Here is a 13,907-nt window from a genome sequence, read left to right as displayed (position 1 = left end):
TCCTGCTCAGGCAGGGGGTCGGACTAGATGATCTACCTAGGTCCCTTCCGACTCTAGCTACTATGAAACTATGAAACTATGAAAACAAAAAACGGAAAAGAGGTTTGAGACAGGGCAAGAGATACGTGCGTGCTCATCTGGACACACCCAGATTGTTCAAGTCACCTTTCAAGTTCCTTCCTTTTACATACAAGTATCACATGGCCCTTCCTACCACAGCCTCGCAGTGGAAGTTCACATTGAGTTACTTGTCCATTATGATTCCTAAATCCTTTTCAAAATCAGTACTTTTCCCCATTTCATATATCTGGTCCATAATTTAGTTCCTGGGTGTATAGCTTCAATTTAGCTGTATTAAATGCATTTTGCTTGTGAAGATCAAGTTTACTAAGAAATCCAGATTACTCAACTGCTGTCCTCATCATTTCTCACTCTACCAGGTTTTGTCACATCCACAATTTTTGCAGCAGCGGCCTTATGCTTTCTGCAAAATCATTGATGTAAATGTTGAATCATATTTGGTCTACTACCCCACCATACATAACACCACTAAAATACTGATTATGATTCCCCTTAGTTTACTTTCATGGATACTTTTACAGCATTTAAACCTGGTTCCAATCAAACCAATTTGTCTAGATAGGCTACAACATACTTTTAACACAAGTCTTGCTTCTGTAATTGGTCTTTGCCCATTTAGATCCCCTTACAGAATTGCACTGCCCCATCCTCCCCTTGGACCCTGTGAGCCCCCTTGATCCCACCAAACCCTCCTGGATCCCACCAACCCCCCTGCGGATGCTGCCTGCCCCCCGATCCCTCCCGCAGAGTCCACTTATCCCCCTGAACCCTTCCACAAATTCCACCTGCTCCCTAACCACCCCAATCCCCTTTATAAAGTCTGTCTGCCCCCTCAAAATTCCTTGATCCCGCCTTTGGATGCTGCCTGCCTCCTGATCCCCCCACCCCTTGCAGACCGCCACCTGTCCCCCAATCCTCCCCACGAACCTTGCCTCTCCCCCAACTTCTTGATACCTTCTGCAGATGCAGCCTGGCCCCTGATCTCCCCACAGACCTCATCTGACCCCCCCCCAAAACCCCTGAACCCCCCATAGACTCCCTGATCCTGCTTGTCCCCACAATTACCCCAACCCCACTCCTAGCCCCTTGCATCCTGATTTACCATAGATTGGGTGTCCATTTTAAACTCTGTCTGTCCTCCCATAATGTCTGTACCCAGCCTATGGGACAATATAGAACTTGCCATATTAGAGTGAAATCTTAAAAAGGTTTTAGATTGATGAGAATATTTTTGTAGATTATTGGATGTTTACAGAGCCAACCATTGTTCTGTACCCTGACTGTTGATTTTACTGCTTTTAATTCCACTTGAAGGTCAATAATCCACAATAATCTCCATAAATAGTCTGCAAAAATGCAGATGCACCTGATGAAGTAGCACGTGCATCCCGGATTCAGTTAGCTTATAAAGGTGCAGATGGTACTTTTTACCATCTTTAATGTTGTGTTTTCCCTTGCCATCCTATTTGGATTTTCATGTGTGAGTACTTCAGTAGTAATTCTTGAGGTTTAACTTTTAGAACGGAGATTTAGAACAAAGATTGTGCTTAGTAACTGTGTTATAAAAATCATGAATGAAATCAACCCCCAAGTAGAGGGCCCCACATAAAGCTTATGCAAGATTTAAGCCACCAACAGAATGGTTAAGTGGGGTGTATAAGATGGACAAGCTCCTGATCAGGAAAGTATCCTATGTTACTTTCTTGTTTTAATAAATTATCAAAAATCTTTTTTAGAATCTGGAAAATAGCTATGCATGTTTAATGTGATTTGTTGGAAGTATTTCAGGAAACAGCAGCATAATTGTATTACTATAATTTAACTACCTATTGTCTGTATTAGGCAATATAGTTTATCACATATTAAAGATTTTTTCAAGATTTATATACTGATTTGGGTCTGTTTCCCTATATTTATATACACGTGCTGAAAGAATCCAGTAATATTTTTACAAAAGTTTATAAAGCGGGAACGTTCCATGGTTTGACTGTCATTTGTAGTGGGAACTTGATTAAGAAATCACAGTCCAAAGGGAATTTAAGCTATAACTATTCATTTCTATTCCTTGAGGATTTCTTGGGTTACATTTGCATGTCCCCCACCACACCCATAAGTTACAGCTTCAGACATGAACTATTATTAGGCTATTTTTAACATCTCATGTTGGCATTTGTGTATCTAGCTCAGTTGTACGTTTTCTAATAAGGCCCTAAGATTGTGCTGTTTTGTAACAGACTGCACCATCTCTTTATGATATTTTTTGTCCCCTAACAAATAAGTTTCTTACTGTTTATGTACATTTTTACAACTAAAATAAAATAATCTAATAATTCCTTGTTGTCTTCCTAGCACTCAAGTCCACAGGTGAACAAACACCATAAATAAAGGCATACATTTCAAATTGGTAACCTTGCCAAAGAAAACAAATATCTCAGCCTGTTTACAGATTCTCTCACAAATGACAAAAGAATCACTAGTCTTTATAAATCCATATATCCATTTGATACATATAAACTTCTAAATAAACTACTGTCGGTTTTATTACACATGTAGAAAAATGCCATTACCAGGCTGTCTGGGAGCACAGTGTACGATGTGCTGGATAATAACCTAAGAGGACTTCCTATTTCTAAACTAAACTGGCTCTGTTTTAGAAGAATGACATAGCAAAATGCTACAAAGTGTATTTCCCAGATGCTACAGATTGTTGCAATAGGAAAAGACAGCGTTTTCTAGATAAGCATTCGGGCTTAGGTCCATGAATAATAGTATAAATACTGAAGATGGAGTTTGTAAGAACATTTTTCAGAGAAGATTTCAACACTATTCATATTCAGGAGACTCCGTCTGTGGTCCATCTGACCTCTGCTCATGAAGTTTGTCTTCTTTATACCTTCTTGTGCTTTAGGACAGCCAGTGCTCTACACAGATTTGAACATAAATGACTACAACCCCCAAGAGTCCTTCCTGAATTCAGGGTGAATAGATGATCTAGCCAGACCCCTGCATCAGGGAAAGGGTGACCTGAGAGACATCTCTGCTCAGCATAAGGTAAAATCCAGCAGTAATGGCAGCTGAGCTTGCATCTATCTATCATCTAGCTAGCTAGCATCTATTTATCTACCTATCATCAGTAGGCCAGCTCAGATAGATAGATAGATAGATGAAGACTTGTGCCACTTTGACAGCACAAAGCAGCCATCACAGGGCCAAGGATTCAGGCTTTTAACTAAAGCTATGACAGACAGGCAGATTGGTGTGGTTTAGAATCATTAATTTGAGCAGGGAGGATAAAATGTGAAGATTATTGCACATTGGCAAGAAACAAAGAGAGTCCTCTAATTGGAAGTGGAAGAGACCGCCTGCAATACTAATGAATGGAATTCTTTCTTTCTTGGGTACCTCTTATAAAATCAGAAATTCAGTATGCTACTTTCCTATGAGTCAAACACTTCAACATTTTTATTATGCTTTCCTACTGCCTCATGCTGTTTTGCCTATTTCTGATATGAAAACTTGCTACTGTTGCTCTGGTCTTGGCCTGGATTCCAAGACTGGTTAGTGAATGGGGCTTGAATTTCAAACTGGTCATAAAGCACAAAACCAGGTGACTTCAGTGTGGTTTCAAATTTCAATGCAAATGGTTCCCAAAACTCACATCATAGCTGCCAGACTGGATTCTCTTCTCAGGTAGGCTACACACACATTGCCACGTAACAGAAAACTGCTGTACCTGTGCAGTGCCAGATTTCCTGCTGTGCAGGCCATGCAACTCAATCTGACCTTTACTCTTGATCCATAGACTATTCCTGGGTAGTCTGCTCTGTGTTGAAGGATGGAAGTCCTCTGGGATTATCCACATTTTCTTCCTTTATTATTTACACACAAGTTGTGACAGCTCTCTGTAGCTCAACTCCTTCTTAGCTTAAGGTTTGGTTTTCCTAACTTCCATGCTTTATATTTTCAAGCTGAACATTTCATTAATGTAGCTTTGTGAATTTAATCAAGGTTGACTATAAGTGAGTAACTTGATCTTTGATACAATCTCCTTGCATGGAAGGAATGTTCCAGCAGATTAATTCCCATGGCACAATCTTGTGTATAACAGGATGAAAAGGCTTACTGTTTTTTGTAAAATGTCACAATAATTCTGAAAAGTATTTTTATTTTATCAGTTGTATCTAGAGTCTCAGAAGCAAAACAGTTGCAATGCATTAAAGCTGTATTGTAATCTTTAAATTTCTTTGGAGCCTGTTTAATTAAAGAGATACCAAACAAAGCTCCTATTAACAATAATGATGAGCGTGAGAACACATTAAAATTAGAAACTGGAAATGTGGTTGAGGCTAGCATATTTAAGAACTGAAGTCACATGCTGATTAATACATACTGTACCACATAATCAAATGAATTTCCTGCAGATAATTAAACCCATTTGTCAATATTTAGATATTTCCCCCCCAATAATTTTCTCAGTCTATTTTTAGGATTTTTTATCATTCATATTCTTTAAAAACCTTAGCCCCAAATCAAAAGTTTGTGTATACTGTGTATATATAAATCATTTTGAGCTATGATTTCAAATTTAACTTGGACTTTTTATGAAAGGCGCATTATTCCATGTTTCACATAGTTTCTCTCTTGTAAATTGATCTCTACTAATTCACAAGGGAAAATGTTTTCATATTTTTCTTTATAAATCATTTCTTCTTCAGTGATTACATGGATTGCATATGTTGACTTACACTTCCCAGACAAATGTCTGGATCTATGTTATGCATTTGGAGGGGACTGTAATTAGTTGTATGAACTCTCTGCAAACTAGAACATGTGGTTTTTGGCCTTAGACTCTGCATGGAATGTCACTTGAAACATATTTTGACTGCACTGCAATGTGATGTCTGCATGTCCTTGTACTCAGCTACCTTACCACTTACAATTTGTTGCTGCTGTCAGAAAGACTTTCTTGTTGATATTAGTTCATCCTGCTTGAAATGTAGTGAGAAATAGAGAACAAAAATAATGGAACTTGTTTTCAGACAGTGAAAAGGGAAAATATATAGCTCTAGATGTCTTTCATCAAGATCTTTTTCTTTTAAAGGGAATATCTACAAATAGTAAGAAAAACTTATAAAGAACACTCTGTTATTCCTCCTATAATTTAAAATATTAACATTTGTTGAGAAAGGAAGGTAATCTGTGATGAGTCCACATTTTGTGGGTAGTACAGATCAGCCTAGGGAACAAAATTGCGACATTAAAAAAATGTAAAAAATTCTGCCTTCCCTGAAACTTGTGTAACCCTGGTGGTACTCTACTGGTTCACAACAGCAGTGGATCTGTCCCATTCTCCTGTTGAATGCTGGCCCAGCAAAGCCCTCTAGAACAGCAGTTCTTCAACTTTTCTAGATTCAGGGCACCCCTTATTAGGATCAAGGCACCCCTTAAAAAATGCTAGCTCTTAGTTTTCGCTCATTTTTTGACTATGGAAAAATAATACAGCATTTTTTTGTTGCAAAGAACTCAGAAAGACTGCAACAGGCCAGACTTTTTTTTAACACTGTGGATTCTCATTTGAAATTACTGATTTTATTTTGTGCATCATGTTTGCACACCTAACAGTGCTAACACTGCATGGCAGTCTGCAATACCCATGAAAGGATCTCAAGACACCCTGACAGAGTCACTGCTCTAGAACTTTTTACTAGAAAAGGACAGGTAGTAAGTTCAGCAGTAGACCACAACAGCTGACTTATCCAATTCACTCCTCCCCCTCCCACATTTGAGCATGTATGTCTAAACGCATTTAGAAAAGAATCACTTCTGTTGCACTGTTTCTGAAATAGCCAGTTTATCACTGGAGCCTCATTATTTCTTTAACATTATAATAACATTATATCCAGCAGATTTTGAGTAGTTTTTATATCAAGATTCCACTGCCTGGTTAAGTGTCAAACTGTTTTAATGTATGCTGCTTCTCTTTTTCTTTCACTGTAAAGACCTACTTGGCAAGTGCAAGACAAAATGGATGCCAACAATGTGGCTTACACAACTGGGAAGCTAAATTTTCACACCGATTATCCTGTTCTGCAACATCCACCTGGGGTAAGGAGAACCCACCGACTTTTCTACAGAGCAAGGGCAACATGGGCAACACAAGTAATCCTACAGTTTGAAAAAGGAACAGGGGGAAATATGTGTGATGCATAAAAAATTGGATGAATATGAAATTGATTTTTTAACTTTATAAATTCATAGATTAATTCCTACAATAGTAAAAATTACTGATTTTCTAATAAATAAGCGAACGCATTAAAATACAACAACTTGTGCCTGAAATCAAGAATCTCTTTTAGAATGGCTTGTGCCTTTTTACAGACTCCAAATGATGGTAAAATTCATCCCTTCCTTTAGGAAGCTGTTTTGATGGCAAATCAGTCGTGAATCACTTGCGGGGGGAACTACATCTTGTATCCAAAGTGAATTTCTTTCACTTCAGCTTCCATCCATTACATCTTCTGTGGTTAAAAAAGCGTTCTCTAATATCCTTTTTTTTTTAGTAGTACTTAAAAGCTAGTCAAGTTATATCTTCACTGTCTTTAAAAAGTTGAAAGTAATTTACTGAATATACCACATTTAAGATAATATTTTTAAAAATCTATTTCTTAAATCAGACTAAATGAAAGCATACGAGAAGGTTCAAACAGAGTACATATCAGTGATACTTATTTTCATGTGTTATAGGTTATTGATTTTTTTTTAAACAGCAAATGTTCATTATGGGGTAAAGTGGTCCTTCAATCTTCTAGATTGCTTCAAGTGAATCAACAAGAGTCAACAAACTGTGAAACAGAAGATCTGATTTTTTTGGACTTTCAAAAAGCTTTGTCAAAAGTGCTTCACAATTAACTATTAAAAAGACTACCTAATTAATGGATAAAATGTCAAGTTCTCTCATACATTAAAAGTTGAATAGAAAAAAAAATAAAGAACGAAGAGAAATCGCTCATTTTTAGTGGAAAAAAAGATCATTAATAGTGCTGGTATTGTGTGGAATATGCATTATTTAAAAAGAAAAAAGATGACTATATGATGCCACAACATCACTTAAGCAAATCAGAACTAAAGAGGACTGCAAAGAACTCCAGAGAAAACAATACCAGCCAAATGAATAGTTATTAACAAATGGACATAAATTTTTACAAATATGTGGCTAAGAACTAGATTAACTGTAATAACTCAGTAAAATTGTAGCTGAATATGAGTGCATCTACATGTGTCGCTATGACAAGGTTGTTACTGCCATTTGGAAGTACTAAATCACAGCGCAGTAACAACCCATACTGTGCCGTACGCACGGCACGTGTTATTTTTAGCAGCTACTTCACCAGAGTGGCACACTATACTTGGGGAGCGTGTTGTTATGGTGAAGTAGCTGCTGGTCACATGTACACCCAACAGATGCTAACATCACCATAGTGCCTTGCTACAGCGATGTAGTGTCACATGTAGACATGCCCAATGTCTATTAAATATGCAGCCCAAAAATAAAACATTATCTATAGATATCTACATCTACACACACACACAATTATATAGAGAGAGATACAGAGATAGAGATATAGATATAAAGTATAACATGGAATGCATTACAATGCTGTTATTTAGTTTAATAGGGAATTTCACTTGCATTCTCTCCAATTATGGTCACTTTATTTAAAGAATGAGACAGCAGCAATAGATAAAGTATAGACATGGGCATAGAAAAAAAATAGAGCCCTAGTTTTGCTTTTGTATGTGGGTATATTGGAAATTTAGGGCAGGGATTTTTTTTTCTCAAACCACCTAGATAATATGGCCAGCCCTCTTCCATTAAACCAGTAGAATTTAAGGATCTAAGTAATTTATACAGCTTTGATAATTCAGTGTAAATGAGTTTCATTCAGAGAGAAATCAAATAAAAGGAAATATGCATGAGATGCGAAATTGATTAATAGGTGGATAAGGCAAATAAGGTACTTCTACTTATTTTTCCCCTCACAATAGAAAACAATGACCCATCCTATGAAACCAGAATGCAACAACTTTAATCTGAAAATAGGAAATATGTTTTACCTAATCACAGTCATATTTACCATGATTTCTTAATACCGTCTATATAGTTCACTACAGAACTAAAAGGCATACATGCAAAAAAGACAAACCAACCAAGATATTACAGCAAATGTTTGTACTTTTATATTTCATACTTGGAATCCCCTTCCCCCCCTTCATCTTCACCAAGACTTGAAGCAATTGTTTTCTTAATGAAATGAACAGATGAACATGATCTTTTCCTGAATAAGAGCCAAATATTTCATATTAATGTGTCACCTGTTGAAAACTCATTTAGATGCTGTTGGTTAATGTAGAATAAGAGTAGAGTGGTACTTCAGTAATAGGAAACAGATGTGACTTAGCTCACTATCTTATCTGTGCCAAAAATCACACGCAACCATAAAAACATTAAAAACAGCAGTCTTTTCAATTAAAAGAAAGAATACCTGTACAAAACAAAATAGTTTTAAGCATGTTGAAACATTTTTACTATATAGATCCACAATGAATGATCATTTTAATTTACTGTCTATTATAATAGTATTTGACTACTTTAGAAAGACATTTAATAAAGAGTAACAGAAAATATGTCCATAAATGGACCATGATCAATTTTAGAAATCTCATGTAAAAATATCCCTAGGTTTCCCAAGTTTTGATCTCACATATTCAATTTTCTATTCAAGATCCTGAAAAAAAATTACTCTTAGTTCTAGAAAAATCATACTTTACTTTGAAACATAAAGCTATATTCTCATTTTGCATCCCTTGGAATTTTTAATGGGATCAGTACTATAGGCTTACTCAGGATCACAAAGTCCTACACAAATTAGAAGCCTAGTCATATTGGTTAGACAAGAAGTCTACCTGATGGAAGCATAAGGACACCAATATGACTATAAAAGGAACTTCTCAGATGCCTCAAAAATCAAGAGGTAAATCTATAGACAGAGGAAGGATTGGGAGTTGCTAAGGAAACAAGGAAAAAATTGCAAGAATTACAGTGACAAAATTAGAAAGCAAAGGTAAAAAGTGAGTTACACTGATGAAGTAAATTAAAACCAACAAGAAGTTTTTAAACATTTTAAATATGTTGTCCAGAAAAGAAAAACCAAGGAAGCTATGGGTCCACTACTATGTAGCCAACTATTGATAACTAAAGGGAGAGCGGAGCTGCTCAATGGTTGTTTTGCCTTGGTCTTTAGAAAACATACAACCAGACAGCTAAGAAAAAGAATGTGGACAAAGAACAAGAAAGGCAGAAGGTCACATGAACTAAAGAGCACATTAGTGAGCTTTTCATTAATTTAAATTAATTTAATTTGGTAGGGCCTGAGGAAATTCATCCCAGAATACTAAAAGAACAGGCAAAAGAGATCTCAGAGCCACTGGCAATAATATTTACAAAGTAGTGGGAGATAGGTGACGTTCCAGAGAACTAAAAAAGTACTAACATAGTTCTCGTCTTTAAAAAAGGGAAAGAAGAGGACCCAAGGAATGAGAGCCTGACTTCAATGCCCAGGAAGTTAAAGGAACAAATTATAAAGTTAATTTGTAAACATCTAGAAAAGGAAAGAAAAATTGATCATTAAAAGCAAACAGAGTTGTTAAAAACAAATCATGCCAAATCAAATTGATATCCTTTAACAAAATAACTAGCTGCGTGGACCAAGGGAATGCAGTAGACATAGTATATCTGAACTTTAGAAAGGCTTTTGATAAAGCCCCATGTAATATTCCCACAAGAGTTAGATAAAATTACTAAGGTGGATATACAGTTGGCTCAGTAACCGCACGCAAAGGATGTCAGCCTTATAGATGCATTATAGATAGATGACTGTCAGAATGGCAAGAGGCTTTAAGCGGGGTTCCGCAGGGCTGCATTTGGATAGTATGCTGGAAGAGAGCTTCTTGATCAAGTTTGCAGATGATATGAAGCAGAAGGATTGCAAACACTTTGAAGGATAAGACAATAATTCAAAGGAGTCTTGATATATTGGAGAGCTGGACTAGAGACAACAGAATGAAGTTCAAAGCTGACATGCACCATGCTACACATAGGAAAAAATACACAAATATAGAATGGAAGGATTCATCTACACATGTCGTTAATGTGCAGCAAACTGCAGACCTTATTGCTCTGCAGTTTATTGTTCCTGGGAAGCTCCCAACTACATGGTTTACACATGTGCCTGAACTGTAGCACATTGGACAGGGTGCTAAAGTCCTGGATGGCAGAGGGCCCAGAGGGCTTGCCCTGCCAGGCTCAGTGTGCTGAGGAGGGGCTGGCTTAAGTATGAGGGTACTTCAGTGTGGGGCTAGCTAGCAGGCAGCACTGGCACTGAAGCACCCTTGTGTCCCAGCCAGCATCAATACATGCACTGCTGAGCATGAAAAAAACTCTGCAACAGGATAGTACTTGTAAATGAAAGTACTACCCTGCTGTAGAGTACATTAGTTTTGTACACCCTAATAGGGATGCATGTGTAGATGCTGAGATGTTTACTGCACAGTTAATTAGTCAACTGCACAGTAAATATCTCCTGTAGGTGGGCCCAAAGATAACCAGCTGGGTAGTAGTAGTATTTAGAAAAATCCTGGGGGTTGGTGTGGGGTTGATAAATCGCAGATTCAAGCTGAGTCTGACATTTTGTGACACAGTTGCAAGACAATGACTGTAACTTTATCCTGAATTAACCACAGTATTATGTATAAAATACAGGAGGTGAGAGTACCTCTGGCCCTGGTTAGACTTCATCAAGAGTACTAAGTGCAGTTCTGGGTTCCATATTTTAAGAAAGATATGGAGAAGTTGGAGGGGGAGAAATGTGATTCTCTGGGAAAAAAAATCATCTTTGGTCTGTTCCTACATATGGTAAATGAAAGATTTTCACAGGTGTTTTGCCTAAGAACTACCTTAGGTCTAGCCTACACTTGATCTTACAGAATACTGTTCTGACAGTTAATCATCCTTGAGTCACTATCAGAATAACTGTACGTAGGGTGGACTAAGTCGTATTGTTACTCAGCAGTGCCTGTCTGAAGTGCCAGACAGAAATAGCTATGGAAGTATAGCACACTTGAGACCACCACCACTGAGTCCACTATGTTTACTGTATAGATATGGCCTCTGCGTGCTTGTGTGAAAACAACAAATGCTTTAAGCCAAATTAGCGAAGTTGTTAATCTCTTTTTATCCATAGTAATAATCATGTTGTATTGGTGTGAAACTGCAGTAATACATTGAGGAAATGGTTCTTAGTTTTTTTAGGATCATTTTAAATTGCAGGGCAAATGAGTTAACCAGTAATATTGATTATTAAATATTTGTGTGGTTCTTCTTGCAATCAGGTCTTAATTTATTACAGGTTCAGTTTCTTCACTGTATAAAACAAACCACTACTGGAGGTGAAAGTGAAGTGGTAGATGGATTTCATGTTTCCAGGAAGCTAAAGCAGCAAAACCCTCAAGCCTTTCAGATCCTCTCCTCCACTCTGGTAGACTTCACAGATGTTGGGGTTGATTATTGTGATTTTTCTATGCAGTCCAAACAGAAGATAATACAGTGAGTAATATTCAAACAATTCTTTCTAAAACCATACTGAATTCCAAAACCATACTGCTGGTAACTTGTAGTCAGACACCAAGAATTGCAGGATTACACATCAAGAGTTTGGTTGTACTAAAAAGTTGAGTTTGCTTTTCTCAGTTTGTTTCTCTTGCATAAAGCCATATTAGAAGGTCTGGGACTGCCACCTTGTGGTAACATAGCATTTCAACATGGTCCTTAGTTATTGTTTCATTAATTGTTTTATGTTGAACTTCACGTGCCAAGTAGTATTTATTTTATTATATTAAATTTGTGTTATGCCCCAACTTTCCTTCCTTTCTTCCTACACTCCTTTGCTTCCCCAAGAAATGAAGGCAACCAGAATAACCTCTTGATATCAGTCACAGATCCAAATAGAAGTTAGGGGCTATAAAGGAGCTGAATGTGCCTAGGTGCATAGAGCTGAGGAGGCACCATGTTTTGAAGTACCTGGATGGAAAACCTTTAAGTCACATAAGGTGATGTTGTTAGGGGGTTAGGTTTTGGTAATAATGAAACCTTCCAACTGTAAAATCTATGAATCACAACATTTGAAATATATAGAGACTGAATACAGGTGAAACTTTCAAAAGGACATGAGAATACAGGTGCTTCAGATTTATCTCTTTTCCAGATTAGCATTAATTATTACACCCCATAATGTGTTTATTATCTGTGGTAATAAATAATACTTTGTCCTAGCACTGCATTTCATTAAAAAAATTTCAATTTTCAGTCAGCAGTTTCAAGGGGAAAAGAAATCTGTTATTACCAAAACAAAAGCAAGGTGTAAAAAGTTCTGTGTCTCTCTCTCTGTCTCACACAGAATAAATGACAGAGGTGAAATGGATCGTATCAATTATAATAATGCAACACGAGACACTGTGTTTGACATATCTGCTGAAAAGGTGCAGCCATTTTATGCAGCTCTGAAGGAGTTTGTTAATCTACTAAACAGCGCAGAATATAAAGTAACCTATAAGATGAAACCAGGTCAGTGAACAAATTACTTGTACTTAAAGTAAGCAAAGATGTATCTCATGCCTTAGCCTAAAGACAAAATATTTTAATATGCTGCTACCAAAAATGAATCTCAGTACTCCCTTGAATCACTGTTTCTTTTCTCTGCTGTATTCTGATCATCATTTACTATAACTCAATTTCTTTTTCAGATGTCCATCTACCAGAAAATAAACTAATCAAACTTATATTTGTATTACATCCAAAATATTAAATTAAAAGATATGTGGACTAAGTACAGACAGCCTGAGGCTGAACCGATTCAGTCTTTGCAGATTAGTCTAAACTACACAGATTAAATTGAAACAGAAGTGAACAGACATTTACCTTTGATTCAGGAAATGTAGCCACATGCTTTCAGTGGCTCAAGCTAGAAGCTGGGGGATGCTAGAGCATGGCTCTCTGGCTATATGTTCACTTCCTCTTCCTGCTGTCCCCAAGGTCTCTGGAATTTGCAGTCCCAAATCAGAGCAGCTGGACTCTGCATTGTTGCTCATCACTTCCTCTTCCTGCTTCCAGGTGCCTCTGGGATTTGTAGTCCACAGTCCCAGCCAGAAGTAAGTTTGAGCAGGGGAAGGGGGAGTTCCACCCCTCCCCCTTGGCCCTAGACCCCATGTGGTTTGCCTGGAGGGGGCAGTTCCTCTTCCTCCCCCCAGCAGACTGGGCTACATACTCAGCCAGGTTTGCCTCTCCTCCACACCCCCTTATCAGCCAGCTTTCACTGCTCCAGCTCTCCAGCTAGGGAACAGAAGCCTCGGCAGGGCCAGCTCTGCTCTCTGGAGCAAACAGCCCAGCCCAGGGCTGCAAAATCCTGGGATGCTAGGGGACTGTAACTTAGCTTGAACTGGGAAGGGGTCTGGGGCAGACATTTCATAGAATCATAGAATCAATGAGTCAGAATGGACCTAGACAGATCAGCTAGTCCGACCTCCTGCCATGGCCAGGAAGGAGCACTGAGGGTGACAGGGGTCATAAGACCCCAGCCAGGTGCCTGTCCAGTCTCCTCTTGAAGATTTCCAGGGAAGGTGAGAGCACCTATTCCAGGCTCTGGCCACCCTTACAGTGAAGTAGTTCTTCCTAATATCGAACCTAAACCTATCCTCCCTCAGCTTGTGGCCAT

The 13,907-nt window shown here is 37.9% G+C and overlaps 1 protein-coding gene across 1 annotated transcript in view; it reads left to right on the top strand.

Annotated features, from left to right (window-relative positions):
- Positions 1-13,907, top strand: part of BBOX1 (gamma-butyrobetaine hydroxylase 1) — a 74,798-nt gene that overhangs the window by 57,079 nt on the left and 3,812 nt on the right. Inside the window, exons 5-7 of the mRNA XM_019552059.1 lie at positions 6,081-6,186; positions 11,547-11,743; positions 12,594-12,760. Of these exons, the coding sequence (XP_019407604.1) occupies positions 6,081-6,186; positions 11,547-11,743; positions 12,594-12,760 (470 nt within the window). The remainder of the gene's footprint in view (positions 1-6,080; positions 6,187-11,546; positions 11,744-12,593; positions 12,761-13,907) is intronic.

This window comes from Crocodylus porosus, unplaced genomic scaffold (assembly GCF_001723895.1).
Source record: "Crocodylus porosus isolate Cpor-Errol unplaced genomic scaffold, CroPor_comp1, whole genome shotgun sequence".
NCBI lineage: Eukaryota > Metazoa > Chordata > Crocodylia > Crocodylidae > Crocodylus > Crocodylus porosus.
Note: the sequence above shows the minus strand (reverse complement) of the source record. Positions and strands in the feature narration are given on the sequence as shown.